Raw genomic sequence first — 18,744 nt, 5'->3', positions numbered from 1 at the left:
TTGAAACAACAGGTCCACTAAGACAAGGGCTCTAGATACCAATTGTTGGAGCTGAGAGCAACTAACAACAAGTTTCAGCCTATTGCTTGAGCAGCAAGTGTCGTGACTTGCAACAGAAACAAGCAGAAAACTAAAAAGAATAAAGCAAGGAGAATGGTGAGAGTTTTTGAATGAAAACTTGATTAAATTCATTCATCAAAAAAAGGCTTAATGCCAATACATAAATCAAGCTTCTAGCTTGTCAAGACAGTAGGTTAACCAAAACTATACCTACTACCACTAAGTTTCCTAGTAAATTAGAATGATAACTTGTGCAAATGAATAAAGCTGGTAAACAGCTCAATCACCATCAAGTTTACATCAAATATCATCTTATCATAGTTCAAAATGAACTAGATTACATTACATAAACAAAAAAAATTCAAATGAAAATAAACATCCTTGCTTTCTCGTGCAAACTGCTGCTTCTGCATGGTGGTCTTCAATGCTGCATGCTAACCACCTTTCAACAGATTGGAACACTTAGTTAATTATGGATGACAGCCGGCTTGGAAATTCATACTTGAGACCCGCCAACCTTGCAACGTATAAGCAAGACAGTCAACCGTAAAATCAGAGGATCAACAACCAAATGGCAATAATCAGTAATGCCTACAACTGAAAATTTAAAACTTGATCAGGATCCACGTAACATTAGGCCCTGTTCTTCCATCAGGCAATTACCAACAACCCATTGATTCAATTTCAGCCGTCTTTTCAGAATCAGCCGTACCATTAATAGATAGCTGCCTACTTTTATCCTTCATTAAGGAATAATATATATATATATATTATATTTGTAAAGATACTTGATAGCTTTAAGCTGACATTGATATGGTAACCATCAAAAGTTGGCAAATCCTTAAAACAGGGGTCAACCTTACTAGTAAAAGTTTACATGTTTGTAGCCCAATGCCAAGTATGATGCACTTGAAGTTCAATTTTGAGGGTATAATGTGAAATGGAACAGTTCAAATGGTAGTTTTACAAAAACTGAAATAACCTTTCACATTTTACCAAAAGTTGCAGCCTCGTACTTCAGTAGAGCAACTCAACCTACAATGAAAAGGGCGTCTCTATGGTCACTTTATAAAGCATTAGTTAAGCCATGATGAAAATAGAGGAGTCAATTACCGTTTGTTTTGAATTCAAACGAAATTGAGCTTTTCGCATAAGCACCCAAACATATTTCCTTATTCCAGATTGGGCAACTGATCAGTAACCTCCGTCACCTCAGAATTTTGCACATTCTGTGCATGATCATAACAAACCAAGAATTGTTCAATTAACTATGTATGTATGTATGTAAAAACACATGAATTTAAATCCTTTAAATGATTTGTACCATTTCATCGAACATATGTTTTATGGTAGTGTTAAGGTCGCCTTCCCACTTCAGTTCACCTTCCTCATCTCTTGTTAAGTGCATTTGTTCCAGCCTTGGCGTGCTTAAATCTCCTTGGCAGAAATTCCTCATTTGGGGGCACTTTGTCACCATCACCATTAGCAAGACTGGGAATTCCAACAAGTGATGGGCCAAGGAAAAGATTGCTAGACATGGCAGACAACTTAGTTGCAAATACTTCAGTTTGGGAAATACAATGCCGCCTTGTATTTCTTCAGCCTCACACGCTATGATTTTCTCTATCATCTCACAATCATCTATGATCAATCTTTCCAGTAGCGTCAGGCACTTAGCTGTTGAGCATGCGATTAAATTGATGAACCCATGGCATCTTGAAACTTTCAGTGTTGTTAGATTTTTGAAAGACAACAAAGATGGTTCAAAAGTCTTTAACGTCAACTCTGGAAGTTGAGACAAACTTAATTCCTTTAGCTGATAGAATGCTGATGTATGCCATTCCTGGTCGCTGAGTCCTTCAGATTGTACTATTTGACAAATGGAAGCATTGTCTATAACAAGCTTATGAAGCACTGGTAGTGACCGAATGAAGGAATACGGAAGAGTAGTGGATGTCTCGGGAAAGAATTGGAGGTTAAGATGCTTCATAAGCTTAAGTCATTTGATAGATACCTAATGACATAACTACTCCCACTTAAACTAAACTAATACAAGCTTAAGTCAAATACAAAATAAGCTGACATATCAGCTTTTACATCATCAATCCAATCACAAACTTAATCCAACTAACTATTAAAGCTAGTTACAATTAAACTGAACTAAGTTACATCAAAACAAAACAGCAATATCGGTTGCTTCATTTGGTCTGAAAAGCATCCGTGCACACCAAGCAAAATGAGCTGAGCTCGATAGCTGCTGGTCTCGATAGTAGCATGCTTCCTGTTCCATGTTGCATTGCAGTCCAGCTTTCAACACACTTGCATCACCACTCTCTCTTGAAACTGAGGAAGAAAATGCAGTCATTTTTGGACACTCAGCTATCCTGATACTACTCAGCCGTGGCAATTCAAGAGCTTGACTTCCCCAATAGAAATTTGTCAAGTTGGAACATGACTCAATTGTTACGAACTGTAGCGAAATAAATGTAAATTTATGTGTCATTGCTTCCTCCTCCTCCCTAACCACTTGTTCCATTGAGCTGCATTCTTTTACTTCTAGCGCTTGTAGTTGATTGAGGCTCAAAAGCATAGACGGAGTAAATATGTACTTCAAGCTGCTACATTTATAAAACTGCAGGCTGATAAGGTTTTTGAGGCCCAAAATTTCTTGAGGGTCTCTAGTCCATATTTCTATCGACTCCGGATATGTGTCAGAGATGTTGAAATCAAATGGGTAATAGGGTACATCCTAAAAATTAATCTGATATTATTCCACTAGATAGCAATCATAAATAGAAAATGCAGACAATAACAAAATAACGATTAACACTCTTCAATGGTTATTGAAGTAGTAATAAAATTAATTGTATTATGAACTTATTAACTTTGTACCTTTTCTGTGTAGATCTGTTGTATGGTGGTATTAAGGTCACTTGTCCAACTCCATTTCTCACCGGAACGCGACTGTTTTATTCTCTGTAATTGTGGGGTGCTTAAAACTCCCTCAGAAAAGATCTTTAACCTAGGACAACCTTCCACAACTAATTCTTCCAAACAAGGAAACTCGAAGTTGTAATACCGTGGACAAAAGCTTGTGAGGCTCTGCAAATTGCATAGTTGTAAACATTTCAATTTCCTAACAACTATTGTCTGATGACAGTCTCCCTCGTTTCCCACTATTTCCGTCATTTTAGTGCACCCTGCTACGATCATTGTCGTTAATTGCACAAGATTCTTAAGTACTGAGGGTGTAACTAAGTTTGTCATCATTTCACAACGTGACACATTCAAAATTGTGAGATTTTGTAAAGATGACGAGAAGACTCTAATATTTATCCAATCATTACAGTACTGAACTGTGAGTGTTTGAAGATTAGAAAGAATATTCCTCCAAATATGCTTAAGATTTATGGCACAAGCCAAATTCAGATTTCTAATTCGTGGGAGAGTCCCGGCGTCTCCTTTATAAGGGACTACATGTTTGAAATCAAAAGTAGAAACCTCAAGTCTTTTCAGATTGTAGAATCTTCGGACGAAAGGAAATAAAGAAAATGGAGAGCCACCTCTCACCGCAAGAACTTTAATATGTTGAAACAAGTCTGGTGGAAATTGGTCCATATCACCAAAATTTAGTAACTCGAGTTCCTCTAATTTGGGAATGACCTTGGAAACCAATTAAATATAAACAAGTTAGGCTCAATGTTGATGTACAATTTTAGTATTTGATTTTGATGATTAAATCCCAACAAAATCAATATTAAATCAAACGAATTCAGAGTAGATGAATTTTTTTTGTTTTAAGAAAACACAACTTGAAAGCCGAAAGAAGAGTAGCAAATCTAGATCAAAATAGATAAACAACCATTGTTATATATATATATTTTTTTTCCATGATAAAAAATATAAGCAGAACAGTGTAGATAAAACACCAAGGTTTTAAAGTATTACACCGACTTAATTTGATGGTTAAATTAATGAATTTAATAACAGAAAGACCTAATTGATATAACCTCAATAGTTTAAGAATGTAATTAGAATATTTTAAATTTTGGGACTAATTTAAAATGAAGGTCATAGCTAGTGTAATTAACTTTTAAAATTTTGACTTTTTATTGAGTGGCGATTTTTTTTAGCAAATTAAATGATCTATTTAGTTTCGACACACTGCTTAAATGCAAGAGTGTAAGACTAATGAAATAAATCACCTTCTCACTGAAGAGAGCGTGCATGCCGGACTGATTACTATTCTGACTAATGAATTCTATTAACTTGGGGCAACGCTCAATCCATAGCTTGTTGAAAAGTCAAAAATGGGAGGTGCAAGTGGCACCGAAAGAAAAAAGTGAGAGGCAAGTTGTTTAAAGTTGAATGGGATAATTGCAATTTTGGTCCCTAATTTTTTAGGCCATTTGCAAGTTAGTCCCTGAACCTCAACCATAAATAGGCCTAACCATTTCTCATTTCAACCATCCCAACCAATCTTTCTCTCTTCTCCCATTTGAGAATTCTTAAGGAATTCTATTTGTTTGTAATATTTTGGAGATAGTAAAGTTATCATCTGGTGTTAGTGCCCGAGGACGTAGGTATAATTTACCGAACCTCGTTAAAACTCTTATGTTCTTTTTGTCCTATTTTTCTTTCAATATTTGAAGGTATAATAGTAGTATTTAATTGTGCTATTAAATTACGTTAGAAGGAATATTCTGACTAAGGAAAGACTTGGTATTTAAGAGATCCTTGTGATCCACCTCTCTTCCCTGGGAATTGAACTTTGTGTGATTTTTTAGTACAATAATTTACACGCTTCCGACCCTATTGGAACAACAAGTGGTATCAGAGTTGAAGGTTAATCGTAGTATGCTCTGTGGTTGCAGTTTAAATTGATCTTCCACATCAGAAAAGATTTCCTTAGGTATATTGAAAGATTATGGAGAAAACGGTCGGTGTAGGAGCTTCAACATCGTCCATGTAGACAAGACCGACAATTGCAAATGCAAGATTGGCCGTGGAGATCTTTGATGGCACGGGCCATTTTGGTATGTGGCAAAGTGAGGTTCTAGTGCCCTTTTTCAGCAGGGTCTAGACATTGATGAAGAGAAACAAGATGATGTGCAGGAGAAAGATTGGAAGGCGATCAATCGGTTGGCATGTGGCACAATTCGATCATGCCTTTCTCGAGAGCAGAGGTATGCTTTTTCAAAGGAGACTTCTGCAAATAAGTTGTGGGTGGCACTTGAAGAAAATTTTTTGAAGAAAAATAGTCAAAATAAGCTCCACTTGAAGAAAAGACTGTTTCGCTTCACATACGTCCCAAGTGCCACAATGAATGATCACATCACAAAATTTAATTAGTTAGTCACTGATTTGCTGAATATGGATGAGACATTCAAAGATGAAGATTTGCCTTTGGTGCTGTTGGGGTCACTTCCTGAGGAGTTTGAGTTCCTAGAAACTACTCTACTTCATGTCAGGAGTAATATATCTCTGAGCGAAGTCTGTGCGGCCTTATACAGTTATGAACAGAGAAAGAAGGACAAACAGAAAAACTCAATCAGAGATACAGAAGCTTTAGTAGTCCGAGGTCGTTCATACACTCGGAAGAAAACTCAAAAGGGGAGATCAAAGTCAAAGTCCAGACTCGGGAAAGATGAATGTGCTTTTTGTCATGAGAAAGGCCACTGGAAGAAAAATTGTCCAAAGCTGAAGAATAAGAGAAAAGCTACTGTAGATGCTTGTGTTGCAAAGCATGATACTAGTGACTCTGAACTATCACTAGTTGCATCATCATCGTCGTTCCATTCAGATGAGTGGATATTAGATTCGGGTTGTACCTATCATATGTCCCCTAACCGGGAGTGGTTCTCTGATTTAGTAGAACTAAATAGAGGAGTTGTTTATATGGGCAATGACAATGCCTGTAAAACTGTTGGGATAGGTTCAATCCAATTAAAGAATCAAGATGGATCAACCAGAGTTCTGACTGATGTTCGGTACGTGCCCAGTTTGAAGAAAAATCTCATCTCATTGGGAGCCTTGGAATCCAATGGTTCAGTTGTTACTATGAGAGATGGGATTTTGAAAGTGACATCTGGCGCACTTGTGATATTGAAGGGCATCAGGAAAAATTACTTGTATTATTACCAAGGTAGTACAGTTATTGGAGCAGTTGCTGCAGCTTCCGGCAACAAAGAATTGGACTCAATACAGTTGTGGCATATGAAGTTGGGACATGCCAGCGAAAAATCCTTGCAAATTCTGGCAATGCAAGGATTGTTGAAAGGTACAAAGGCTTGCAAATTAAAATTTTGCGAGCATTGTGTTCTGAGAAAGCAAAAGAGAGTGAAATTCGGTACTGCTATCCATAATACAAAAGGTATTTTGGAATATGTTTACTTAGATGTGTGGGGGCCTTCCAAGACACCTTCATTGGGAGGAAAACACTACTTTGTTACTTTTGTTGATGACTTTTCCAGAAGAGTTTGGGTGTATACCATGAGAACTAAGGATAAAATGCTTAGAGTTTTTCTTAAATGGAAAACTATGATCGAAAACCAGACTGGCAAGAAAATCAAGCGGCTTAGGACGGACAATGGAGGGGAATATAAAAGTGATCCGTTCTTCGATGTGTGCCAAGAGTATGGTATTGTTCGACACTTCACAGTTAGGGATACACCACAGCAGAATGGATTGGCAGAGCGTATGAATCGAACATTGCTGGAGAAAGTTCGATGTATGTTGTCCAATGCTGGGTTGGGCAAGCAATTTTGGGCTGAGGTTGTGACATACGCTGGCCATCTTGTTAATCGTTTGCCATCATCTGTATTAGAAAGAAAAACTCCTATGGAGGTATGGTCTGGAAAACCGGCTACAGATTATGATTCCTTACATGTGTTTGGATCCACTGCATATTACCATGTGAAGGAGTCAAAGTTAGATCCGAGGGCAAAGAAAGCTCTCTTTATGGGAATCATTTCTGGAGTGAAGGGATTTCGACTTTGGTACTTAAGCACAAAGAAAATGATCTGTAGCAGAGATTTTACCTTTGATGAATCTGCCACATTGAAAAAGGTAGCAGATAAAGATATTCAGACGAGCAATACTCCACAGCAGGTGGCGTGTACTCCAAAACAGGTGGAGTTTGAGCAGATGGGGATTTTCCCAGTTAATAAGTCTAATTCTCCAGCCACAATGGAGGAATTAGAGGTTGAAGAGGTTCTGACCCAAGAACCACTAAGTACACCAGAACCAGTTGCAGTTGTAAGGCCACGGAGAGAAATTCGTAAACCTGCTCGATTTACTGATATGGTGGCCTACGCCCTTCCCGTTGTTGATGATATTCCTATCACTTATCAAGAAGCAATGCAAAGCTTAGAAAGTGATAAATGGAAAAGTGCCATGGATGAAGAAATGCAGTCTCTCCTGAAGAACAATACTTGGGAGTTGGCGCAATTACCGAAAGGTAAAAGGGCAATCGGATGCAAGTGGGTATTCGCAAAGAATGATGGATCTCCTAGCAAGAAGGATATTCGCTACAAGGCAAGATTGGTAGCTAAAGGCTACGCTCAGAAGGAGGGAATTGACTACAATGATGTATTTTCCCCTGTTGTGAAGCATTCCTCCATTAGAATTTTGTTGGCCTTGGTAGCACAGTTGAATTTGGAGCTAGCTCAACTTGATGTTAAGACGGCTTTCTTGCATGGTGAGTTAGAAGAGGAGATCTATCTGACTCAGCCAGAAGGATACACAGATGCTGGTGGTAGTAATTGGGTTTGTAAGCTTAACAAATCGCTATATGGATTGAAGCAATCCCCGAGGCAGTGGTACAAGCGATTTGATAGCTTTATGAGAAGGCAGAAGTACACAAGAAGCAAATATGACAATTGTGTGTATTTGCAGAAGCTGCATGACGGATCTTTCATTTATCTACTCTTGTATGTTGATGATATGTTAATCGCTTCGAAGAGCCAAAAAGAGATAGATAAGCTGAAGGCTCAGTTGATTCAAGAGTTCGAGATGAAAGATCTAGGTGAGGCCAGGAAGATTCTCGGCATGGAGATAAGTAGAGATAGACCGAGAGGCAAGCTTTGTTTGAATCAGAAGCAATATCTGAAAAAGGTATTACAATGTTTTGGTGTAAATGAAAACACAAAACATGTAAGTACCCCACTTGCTTCTCATTTGAAACTTAATGCTCAATTATCTCCGAAAACTGAAGAAGAAAGAAAATATCTGGCGAAAGTCCCATATGCTAATGCAGTTGGGAGTTTGATGTATGCGATGGTGTGTACGAGGCCTGACATTTCTCAAGCTGTTGGAGTTGTGAGCAGGTATATGCATGATCCTGGAAAAGGACATTGGCAAGCTGTGAAATGGATTCTACGGTATCTCCGAAAAACCGTAGATGTTGGTTTAATTTTTGAACAGGATGAAGCACTTGGTCAGTTTGTAGTTGGTTATGTTGATTCCGACTTTGTTGGTGATTTAGATAAACGTCGTTCAACTAAGGGGTATCTGTTTACTCTTGCGAAAGCCCCAGTGAGTTGGAAGTCTACCTTACAGTCTACAGTAGCTGTGTCTACTACAGAGGCAGAATATATGGCAGTTACAGAAGCTGTTAAGGAGGCTATTTGGCTTAATGGATTATTGAAAGACTTGGGAGTTGTTCAAAGTCACATTAGTCTATATTGTGACAGTCAGAGTGCTATTCATTTAGCGAAAAATCAAGTCTATCATTCAAGAACCAAGCATATTGACGTAAGATATCACTTTGTGCGGGAAGTCTTTGAAAAAGGAAAAATTATATTTCAGAAGATTCCGACAGCAGATAATCCCGCAGATATGATGACCAAGGTGGTAACAACAATCAAGTTTAATCATTGTTTGAACTTGATTAACATCCTGAGAATTTGAGCACCTTTAGGTGTATGGTGCTCGAGAGCGCATTTGGAGGCACTACAAAAGATAGCTTTATCGAATTTGGGGAGTTGAAGGAAGTGTGTGAAGATGTGATTATCCTAATCAAATCTTCAAGGTGGAGATTGTTGAAAAGTCAAAAATGGGAGGTGCAAGTGGCACCGAAAGAAAAAAAGTGAGAGGCAAGTTGTTTAAAGTTGAATGGGATAATTGCAATTTTGGTCCCTAATTTTTTAGGCCATTTGCAAGTTAGTCCCTGAACCTCAACTATAAATAGGCCTAACCATTTCTCATTTCAACCATCCCAACCAATCTTTCTCTCTTAGTTTTCTCTCTTCTCCCATTTGAGAATTCTTAAGGAATTCTATTTGTTTGTAATATTTTGGAGATAGTAAAGTTATCATCTGGTGTTAGTGCCCGAGGACGTAGGTATAATTTACCGAACCTCGTTAAAACTCTTATGTTCTTTTTGTTTTATTTTTCTTTCAATATTTGAGGGTATAATAGTAGTATTTAATTGTGCTATTAAATTACGTTAGAAGGAATATTCTTACTAAGGAAAGACTTGGTATTTAAGAGATCCTTGTGATCCACCTCTCTTCCATGGGAATTGAACTTTGTGTGATTTTTTAGTACAATAATTTACACGCTTCCGACCCTATTGGAACAACATAGCTCTTCGAACAATGGGAACTCGATATTGTGGTTTCCTGAGCTGAAGAAGATGAGGTTTGTAAGACCCACTATACGCAGGGAGTTTAATCGAGGGAAACGAATCACATCTTTCCTTTCTTCTTCAATTTCTTCTGTAAGTATTATGTCCCTTAAGCAATTGCAATCCTCTATCACAAAGCATTGGAGCAGCACCAGACTTCTAACGAGAGAGGGTGATAACAGATGCTCCAACTTGCCGCATCCTCTGATGATCAAGCTCCTCAAATTCGTAACCCAATGACATGTCTGGTTGTGCCATATTATTTTGGTTTTAATGGAACACAATTACAAACTTTCCAAGTGAGGGAAAATAAATTGCACATATTTACACACAATTCTTTTTCGATAGGGAAAGATAGTATGTAACATAATTTGAAAATATGATTTTCGATTTTAAAGATAATTTTAGTTCGATTTGCGGGCTCAAATTTCATTTTCAGAATTAAAAAAAAATTGTTGGGTTTAAATTTAGATTATTGAATTGACTTTGTACTTTCAATCGGTTTGAATTAAAAATTAATTTTTCATTTGTTTTGGATTTGAAATTTATTTTTGAGGTCCGGAAAAATCATTACATAATATTATTTATTTCAATTATTAGAAGTATTAATGGGGATATAAATAAAAGTTGTATAAGAAAATATAAGTAAAGCCAAATAAATACCTGTTTATTAAAAAGTAGCAAGGGCTTAGTGGAACACCTTTCGTCTGGAGAGCAAAAGCTAACGAGTTGCGGTAGATTTTCAAGTGTGATGAAGCATAATTCAGAAAATCCAATTTTGTTCGTTTTAATATATTGGACATGCCTACCATTTTTGACATAAAGTCTCTTTAAATTTGGAAGATCTTTCCCATTATTTAACTCCACAAGTACATTCTTGACGCCTTCAAGTCCCTCTAGGCACAAATCTTCTGTCTTTATCAACAACTTTTTCATCCCATTGTCCAAATCAATGTTTGTATATAACTTGAGCTTCAATGCTTTCGAAAATTCATAATTATCGCAACAATCATGCATTCCATAATTACCTACGAAAATCCTAAATCTGTCCAATGTTTCAACAAACCGGTGTTTTGGTATCATTTGGACATCAAGAATATGAACATATAAAGTAGTTAGACAAGGCAAATTGTTTAATTCATCAAGGCTTGCATTTTTCCTCTCATTTTCAACTACTCCTCCCTTTTCCCATTCAACAAAGCTCCCACTCATATATATTTCTTCTAATTTAGACAAACCTGATAAGACATTCGGTGGGATAATTTTGAGTTCTCTACACCCACGCAAATCTAACAACCTTAATTGAGTCAATTGTGCCATCTCCTTAGGTAGTTCTTTCATACCTGACAGAGAAAGGTTGAGTACTTGTAAACTCTTGAGCTCTCCAAGGATGGTTATGTCATCAACTACACATTCTTTCAGACACAACATGCGAAGGTCTGCAAGGTGAATAATTGATTCAAGGAGGGATGGAAACTGCATTCCGACCAAATCTAAGGCTTTCAGGCCTTCGGTTTGTTTGAAAAAATTGAGAGGAATTTTAACCGCGCCATCATAGGCCATATGGAAAAAGGAAAGTCCTGAACACTCCATCTCCTTAGGAAGGTTAGCTATAATCTAAGGACAACGTAAGCTGATCACATTCCACGTCTTCATTTTCTCCTTATCGGACCACTCCTTTGGAGCATGATCTCTCAAAACAAGCATACGGTAGTCCTTCAATGCGATAGCTATAGCTGTTGTTCCAATAGGGTCGGAAGCGTGTAAATTATTGTACTAAAAAATCACACAAAGTTCAATTCCTAGGGAAGAGAGGTGGATCACAAGGATCTCTTAAATACCAAGTCTTTCATTAGTCAGAATATTCCTTCTAACGTAATTTAATAGCACAATTAAATACTACTATTATACCTTCAAATATTGAAAGAAAAATAGGACAAAAAGAACATAAGAGTTTTAACGAGGTTCGGTAAATTATACCTACGTCCTCGGGCACTAACACCAGATGATAACTTTACTATCTCCAAAATATTACAAACAAATAGAATTCCTTAAGAATTCTCAAATGGGAGAAGAGAGAAAACTAAGAGAGAAAGATTGGTTGGGATAGTGTAAATGAGAAATGGTTAGGCCTATTTATAGTTGAGGTTCAGGGACTAACTTGCAAATGGCCTAAAAAATTAGGGACCAAAATTGCAATTATCCCATTCAACTTTAAACAACTTGCCTATCATTTTTTTCTTTCGGTGCCACTTGCACCTCCCATTTTTTTGACTTTTCAACACCCCTTTTAATTTGTCTTTTCAACAATCTCCACCTTGAAGATTTGATTAGGATAATCACATCTTCACATACTTCCTTCAACTCCCCAAATTCGATAAAGCTATCTTTTGTAGTGCCTCCAAATGCGCTCTCGAGTGCCATACACCTAAAGGTGCTCAAATTCTCAGGATATTAATCAAGTTCAAACAATGATTAAACTTGATTGTTGTTACCACCTTGGTCATCATATCTGCGGGATTATTTGTTGTCGGAATCTTCTGAAGTTTTCAGAGATAATTGAGCATTAAGTATCAAATGAGAAGCAAGTGAGGTACTTACATGTTTTATGTTTTCATTTACACCAAAACATTGTAATACCTTTTTCAGATATTACTTCTGATTCAAACAAAGCTTGCCTCTCTGTCTATCTCTACTTATCTCCATGCCGAGAATCTTCTTGGCCTCACCTAGATCTTTCATCTCGAACTCTTGATTCAACTGAGCCTTCAGCTTATCTATCTCTTTTTGGCTCTTCGAAGCGATTAACATATCATCAACATACAAGAGTAGATAAATGAAAGATCCGTCGTGCAGCTTCTGCAAATACACACAATTGTCATATTTGCTTCTTGTGTACTTCTGCCTTCTCATAAAGCTATCAAATCGCTTGTACGACTACCTCGGGGATTGCTTCAATCCATATAGCGATTTGTTCAGCTTACAAACCCAATTTCTACCACCAGCATCTGTGTATCCTTCAGGCTGAGTCATATAGATCTCCTCTTCTAACTCACCATGCAAGAAAGCCGTCTTAACATCAAGTTGAGCTAGCTCCAAATTCAACTGTGCTACCAAGGCCAACAAAATTCTAATGGAGGAATGCTTCACAACAGGGGAAAATACATCATTGTAGTCAATTCCCTCCTTCTGAGCGTAGCCTTTAGCTACCAATCTTGCCTTGTAGCGAATATCTTTCTTGCTAGGAGATCCATCATTCTTTGCGAATACCCACTTGCATCCGATTGCCCTTTTACCTTTCGGTAATTGCGCCAACTCCCAAGTATTGTTCTTCCGGAGAGACTGTATTTCTTCATCCATGGCGCTTTTCCATTTATCACTTTCTAAGCTTTGCATTGCTTCTTGATAAGTGATAGGAATATCATCAACAACGGGAAGGGCGTAGGCCACCATATCAGTAAATCGAGCAGGTTTATGAATTTCTCTCCGTGGCCTTGCAACTGCAACTGGTTCTGGTGTACTTAGTGGTTCTTGGGTCAGAACCTCTTCAACCTCTAATTCCTCCATTGTGGCTGGAGAATTAGACTTATTAACTGGGCAAATCCCCATCTGCTCAAACTCTACCTGTTTTGGAGTACACTCCACCTGCTGTGGAGTATTGCTCGTCTGAATATCTTTATCTGCTACCTTTTTCAATGTGGCAGATTCATCAAAGGTAACATCTCTGCTACAGATCATTTTCTTTGTGCTTAAGCACCAAAGACGAAACCCTTCACTCCAGAAGTGATTCCCATAAAGAGAGCTTTCTTTGCCCTCGGATCTAACTTTGACTCCTTCACATGGTAATATGCAGTGGATCCAAACACATGTAAGGAATCATAATCTGTAGCCGATTTTCCAGACCATACCTCCATAGGAGTTTTTCTTTCTAATGCAGATGATGGCAAACGATTAACAAGATGGCCAGCGTATGTCACAGCCTCAGCCCAAAATTGCTTGCCCAACCCAGCATTGGACAACATACATCGAACTTTCTCCAGCAATGTTCGATTCATACGCTCTGCCAATCCATTCTGCTGTGGTGTATCCCTAACTGTGAAGTGTCGAACAATACCATACTCTTGGCACACATCGAAGAACGGATCACTTTTATATTCCCCTCCATTGTCTGTCCTAAGCCGCTTGATTTTCTTGCCAGTCTGGTTTTCGATCATAGTTTTCCATTTAAGAAAAACTCTAAGCACTTTATCCTTAGTTCTCATGGTATACACCCAAACTCTTCTGGAAAAGTCATCAACAAAAGTAACAAAGTAGTGTTTTCCTCCCAATGAAGGTGTATTGGAAGGCCCCCACACATCTGAGTGAACATATTCCAAAATACCTTTTGTATTATGGATAGCAGTACCGAATTTCACTCTCTTTTGCTTTCCCAGAACACAATGCTCGCAAAATTTTAATTTGTAAACCTTTGCACCTTTCAACAATCCTTGCTTTGCCAGAATTTGCAAGGATTTTTCGCTGGCATGTCCCAACTTCATATGCCACAACTGCATTGAGTCCAATTCTTTGTTACCGGAAGCTGTAGCGACTGCTCCAATAACTGTACTACCTTGGTAGTAATACAAGTTATTTTTCCTGATGCCCTTCAATATCACAAGTGCGCCAGATGTCACTTTCAAAATCTCATCTCTCATGGTAACAACTGAACCATTGGATTCCAAGGCTCCCAATGAGATGAGATTTTTCTTCAAACTGGGCACGTACCGAACATCAGTCAGAACTCTAGTTGATCCATCTTGATTCTTTAATTGGATTGAACCTATCCCAACAGTTTTACAGGCATTGTCATTGCCCATATAAACAACTCCTCCATTTAGTTCTACTAAATCAGAGAACCACTCCCGGTTAGGGGACATATGATAGGTACAACCCGAATCCAATATCCACTCATCTGAATGGAACGACGATGATGATGCAACCAGTGATAGTTCAGAGTCACTAGTATCATGTTTAGCAACACAAGCATCTACAGCAGCTTTTCCCTTATTCTTCATCTTTGGACAATTTTTCTTCTAGTGGCCTTTCTCATGACAAAAAGCACATTCATCTTTCCCGAGTCTGGACTTTGACTTTGATCTCCCCTTTTGAGTTTTCTTCCGAGTGTATGAACGACCTCGGACTACTAAAGCTTCTGTATCTCTGATTGAGTTTTTTTGTTTGTCCTTCTTTCTCTGTTCATAACTGTATAAGGCCGCACAGACTTCGCTCAGAGATATATCACAACTGCCATGAAGTAGAGTAGTTTCTAGGAACTCAAACTCCTCAGGAAGTGACCCCAAAGCATCAAAGCCAAATCTTCATCTTTGAATGTCTCATCCATATTCAGCAAATCAGTGACTAACTGATTAAATTTGGTGATGTGATCATTCATTGTGGTACTTGGGACGTATGTGAAGCGAAACAGTCTTTTCTTCAAGTGGAGCTTATTTTGACTGTTTTTCTTCAAAAATTTTTGTTCAAGTGCCACCCACAACTTATTTGCAGAAGTCTCCTTTGAAAAAGCATACCTCTGCTCTCGAGAAAGGCATGATCGAATTGTGCCACATGCCAACCGATTGATCGCCTTCCAATCTTTCTCATGTACATCATCTGGTTTCTCTTCATCAATGGCAATGTCTAGACCCTGCTGAAAAAGGGCATCTAGAACCTCACTTTGCCACATACCAAAATGGCCCGTGCCATCAAAGATCTCCACGGCCAATCTTGCATTTGCAATTGTCAGTCTTGTCCACATGGACGATGTTGAAGCTCCTACACCGACCGTTTTCTCCATAATCTTTCAATATACCTAAGGAAATCTTTTCTGATGTGGAAGATCAGTTTAAACTGCAACCACAGAGCATACTACGATTAACCTTCGGCTCTTGATACCACTTGTTCCAATAGGGTCGGAAGCGTGTAAATTATTGTACTAAAAAAATCACACAAAGTTCAATTCCCAGGGAAGAGAGGTGGATCACAAGGATCTCTTAAATACCAAGTCTTTCCTTAGTTAGAATATTCCTTCTAACGTAATTTAATAGCACAATTAAATACTACTATTATACCCTCAAATATTGAAAGAAAAATAGGACAAAAAGAACATAAGAGTTTTAACGAGGTTCGGTAAATTATACCTACGTCCTCGGGCACTAACACCAGATGATAACTTTACTATCTCCAAAATATTACAAACAAATAGAATTCTTTAAGAATTCTCAAATGGGAGAAGAGAGAAAACTAAGAGAGAAAGATTGGTTGGGACAGTGTAAATGAGAAATGGTTAGGCCTATTTATAGTTGAGGTTCAGGGACTAACTTGCTAATGGCCTAAAAAATTAGGGACCAAAATTGCAATTATCCCATTCAACTTTAAACAACTTGCCTACCATTTTTTTCTTTTGGTGCCACTTGCACCTCCCATTTTTTTGACTTTTCAACACCCCTTTTAATTTGTCTTTTCAACAATAGCAGCATCCCAAACAACATCATGGATATCAAAGAGCTTATCATTATAACTATCAAGCAACAAGGCAGACGCTTTGAGATTAGCCACAACCGTCAATACTTTATTTCTAGCTTCTTCCATAGTGTGGACACCACCAAATAAACCCAAACCTAGAGTATATCTTACCAAGTCCTCAACGAGACCATTATGGCCTATTACACTGCAAAGCAAGAAAGTCAGCTTAACTTCCTCGCTTTCTAAATAATTAAAACTCAACTCTATGGCTGAATATGCCATAGCTATCCCCGTGAAGTTGCTTGACGAAGGCCTCTCTAGTTCTCGTAAAGCATTCTTCCATTCAAACAATCTTTTGTTTCTCAAGGTCCCTGCAACTGTCGCAATGGCTATCGGCAGTCCTGCACATTTTTTGGCTACCTCCATAGCTATGGGCTTCAAATCGCAGCTTTCATCACAGCCGCCAGCCATCTTCTTGAACAGGTCCCAGGCTTCCTTTTCATTTAAAAACTCAATGGAAAAATTTTTCTGAGCATCCATCCCATTTGATAAAACAGTGAGCTCTCTAGAAGTTAATAGTAATTTGCAGCCCTTGTGTTCATCTCCCAAAGGAATCCCTACTTCCTCAATATCAACCTTTCCCCAAATGTCATCCAAGACAACCAGAACCCTCTCCTCTTTCTTCAATCTTTCTCGTAGTCGAAATGCCTTTCCAACCATACACTGTTCCTCAAATTTCAAGCCCAAGAAGTCTGCAATTTGGTTCTGAATCTTCTCAATATCGATGGCTTGAGTTACGGTTGCTATGACAACCGAATCAAACAACTTGTCCTTGACCTTTCTAGCGATTTCTTTGACCAGCGTTGTTTTTCCAATCCCACCCGTACCATGCACCCCAACAACGCTAACGCTATCATCTTTTAATGCCTCCATTATTCTGTTCAAAATCCACATTCTTGACTCGAATTCCTCATAACCTTTAAGTGGTGCAACCACGATACCTTGCGGAGCTGCACGATAGGAAACCCTTTCAAAGTTGCCATGTTCAAGTAGATCGGCAACAGCCTTTGCCTCCTCTTCAGCTTTTAGGCTAAGCTTGTAACGAGTCCTGAAATTAGGACACAAACCAATGAAACACTTTTTCTTTGCTTTTTCTTCATCTTGCGTCACTTTCTCTACTTGTTCAAGGATCTTTTTGTCCACTGCAGACAGCCATTTGCCAACATCATCTTCGATCGCTTCACCGTTTCGTTTAGCTGCATCAACAGAATGCTGCACTCTATCCCTTGCATGTTTCAGCCTCTCAGCTTGGTCCTTGAGGGTCTCAACATATTGCTGATGATTGGAAAGGTATTTGACATGGTTTTTGATAGGAGAGATCGTATACTCTACAGCTTTAGCGACAATAGAGACAACTAGGGTAGTAACACACTCCATTGAGAGAGCAAACTGAATAACCACAGCGACAACAAAGACAAAAACTTGAATTATCTTATATATTTTTTAAAAAGAACTCATTTGCATAATCATAACTACCATTGAAGAGTTAAAATTTTAAAATTATAAATATGAGATTAATGTTTTACTTTATGACAATTAAAGTAGAGTAATTTTGTTAATAGATAATCTTTTATTAATATAGACATATATCTAACTATATATTTTTAATAATTATACCTACTTCTTATATTTTGATTAAACAGGTGATTGTTTGGTGTAATGTTTTTTTATTTATTTATTCTACAAGCAGTATTAAAATATTTAAATTTTTTTAAGTATTTTACTATACTTTTAAAAGACATATTTATGAACCTCTTAACTTTACTTGTGGAATTTAAAAACTTTAATAATAAATTATGAGAAATCATTTAGTACACTGCAATGGAGTTTTTAGGCTCCACTGGCAGGACCAAGGGATTAACAAGTGTTTTATAAAGGTATAATAAAATATTTAAAAGAAAGAGAGACATGTCAATTTTTTAAGGTTACTTGTAGAATAAAAGAAGGTATTAAATCCTCACCCTATTTATATTCATATTTTAAATTTAATTTTTAATCTTAATTCATATTTTAAATATTATGTAATAATATAATGAAAATTTATTAATATTAAGGGGAATGATCTACTTACACAATGTAAAAATTAAAGTAATTTATTAATTGAACTTTTCTTTTTTTTATAGGTGCTTAATTACAAATGTGTTAAAATTATTAATTAAAAATAAAAAAAATATTTTTTAAAATACTAATTACAAATATTTAATGGTTTTATTTAAATATTTAAAATATAGCTTATATATTCTAATTAAATTTTATAAATAACTAATTTTTATTGCTTAAAAATATTTAAAATTTATATTTCATATATTAAAATATTAACAAGAAGTTATAATAATTTTTTTATATTCTTACTAAAATATAATAATATTAACTAATTTAAATATTATTTAAATGCATATTTGAAAAAAATAAGATTCCCGTTTTAAACGGGCCGAGCCTCAGACAAGATTTTTTCTGTTTGGACTTGACTCGAATTTAACTATTTTTTTTCTGTT

The 18,744-nt window shown here is 37.1% G+C and overlaps 3 protein-coding genes across 3 annotated transcripts; all 3 read right to left on the bottom strand.

The window, feature by feature from the left end:
- Nucleotides 1–1,232: 1,232 nt before the first annotated feature.
- Nucleotides 1,233–2,050, bottom strand: LOC121222122 (disease resistance protein UNI-like). The gene is made up of 2 exons (XM_041102046.1): nt 1,385–2,050; nt 1,233–1,289 (listed from the first exon to the last, which is right to left on the bottom strand). The coding sequence occupies exons 1-2, from the start codon at nt 2,048–2,050 to the stop codon at nt 1,233–1,235; spliced, it is 723 nt and encodes a 240-aa protein (XP_040957980.1).
- A 7,503-nt stretch (nt 2,051–9,553) lies between these two features.
- LOC121222577 (disease resistance protein RPS2-like) lies at nt 9,554–11,531 on the bottom strand. Its single transcript, XM_041103614.1, has 2 exons — nt 10,352–11,531; nt 9,554–9,933 (listed from the first exon to the last, which is right to left on the bottom strand). Exons 1-2 carry the CDS (start codon nt 11,279–11,281, stop codon nt 9,616–9,618), a joined length of 1,248 nt encoding a protein of 415 aa, XP_040959548.1. The 5' UTR covers nt 11,282–11,531; the 3' UTR covers nt 9,554–9,615.
- Nucleotides 11,532–16,174: 4,643 nt separating this feature from the next.
- Nucleotides 16,175–17,626, bottom strand: LOC121222121 (probable disease resistance protein At4g27220). The gene has a single exon (XM_041102045.1). The coding sequence runs from the start codon at nt 17,624–17,626 to the stop codon at nt 16,175–16,177; it is 1,452 nt and encodes a 483-aa protein (XP_040957979.1).
- Nucleotides 17,627–18,744: the final 1,118 nt, after the last annotated feature.

This window comes from Gossypium hirsutum, chromosome D10 (assembly GCF_007990345.1).
Source record: "Gossypium hirsutum isolate 1008001.06 chromosome D10, Gossypium_hirsutum_v2.1, whole genome shotgun sequence".
Taxonomy (NCBI): Eukaryota; Viridiplantae; Streptophyta; class Magnoliopsida; order Malvales; family Malvaceae; genus Gossypium; species Gossypium hirsutum.
Note: the sequence above shows the minus strand (reverse complement) of the source record. Positions and strands in the feature narration are given on the sequence as shown.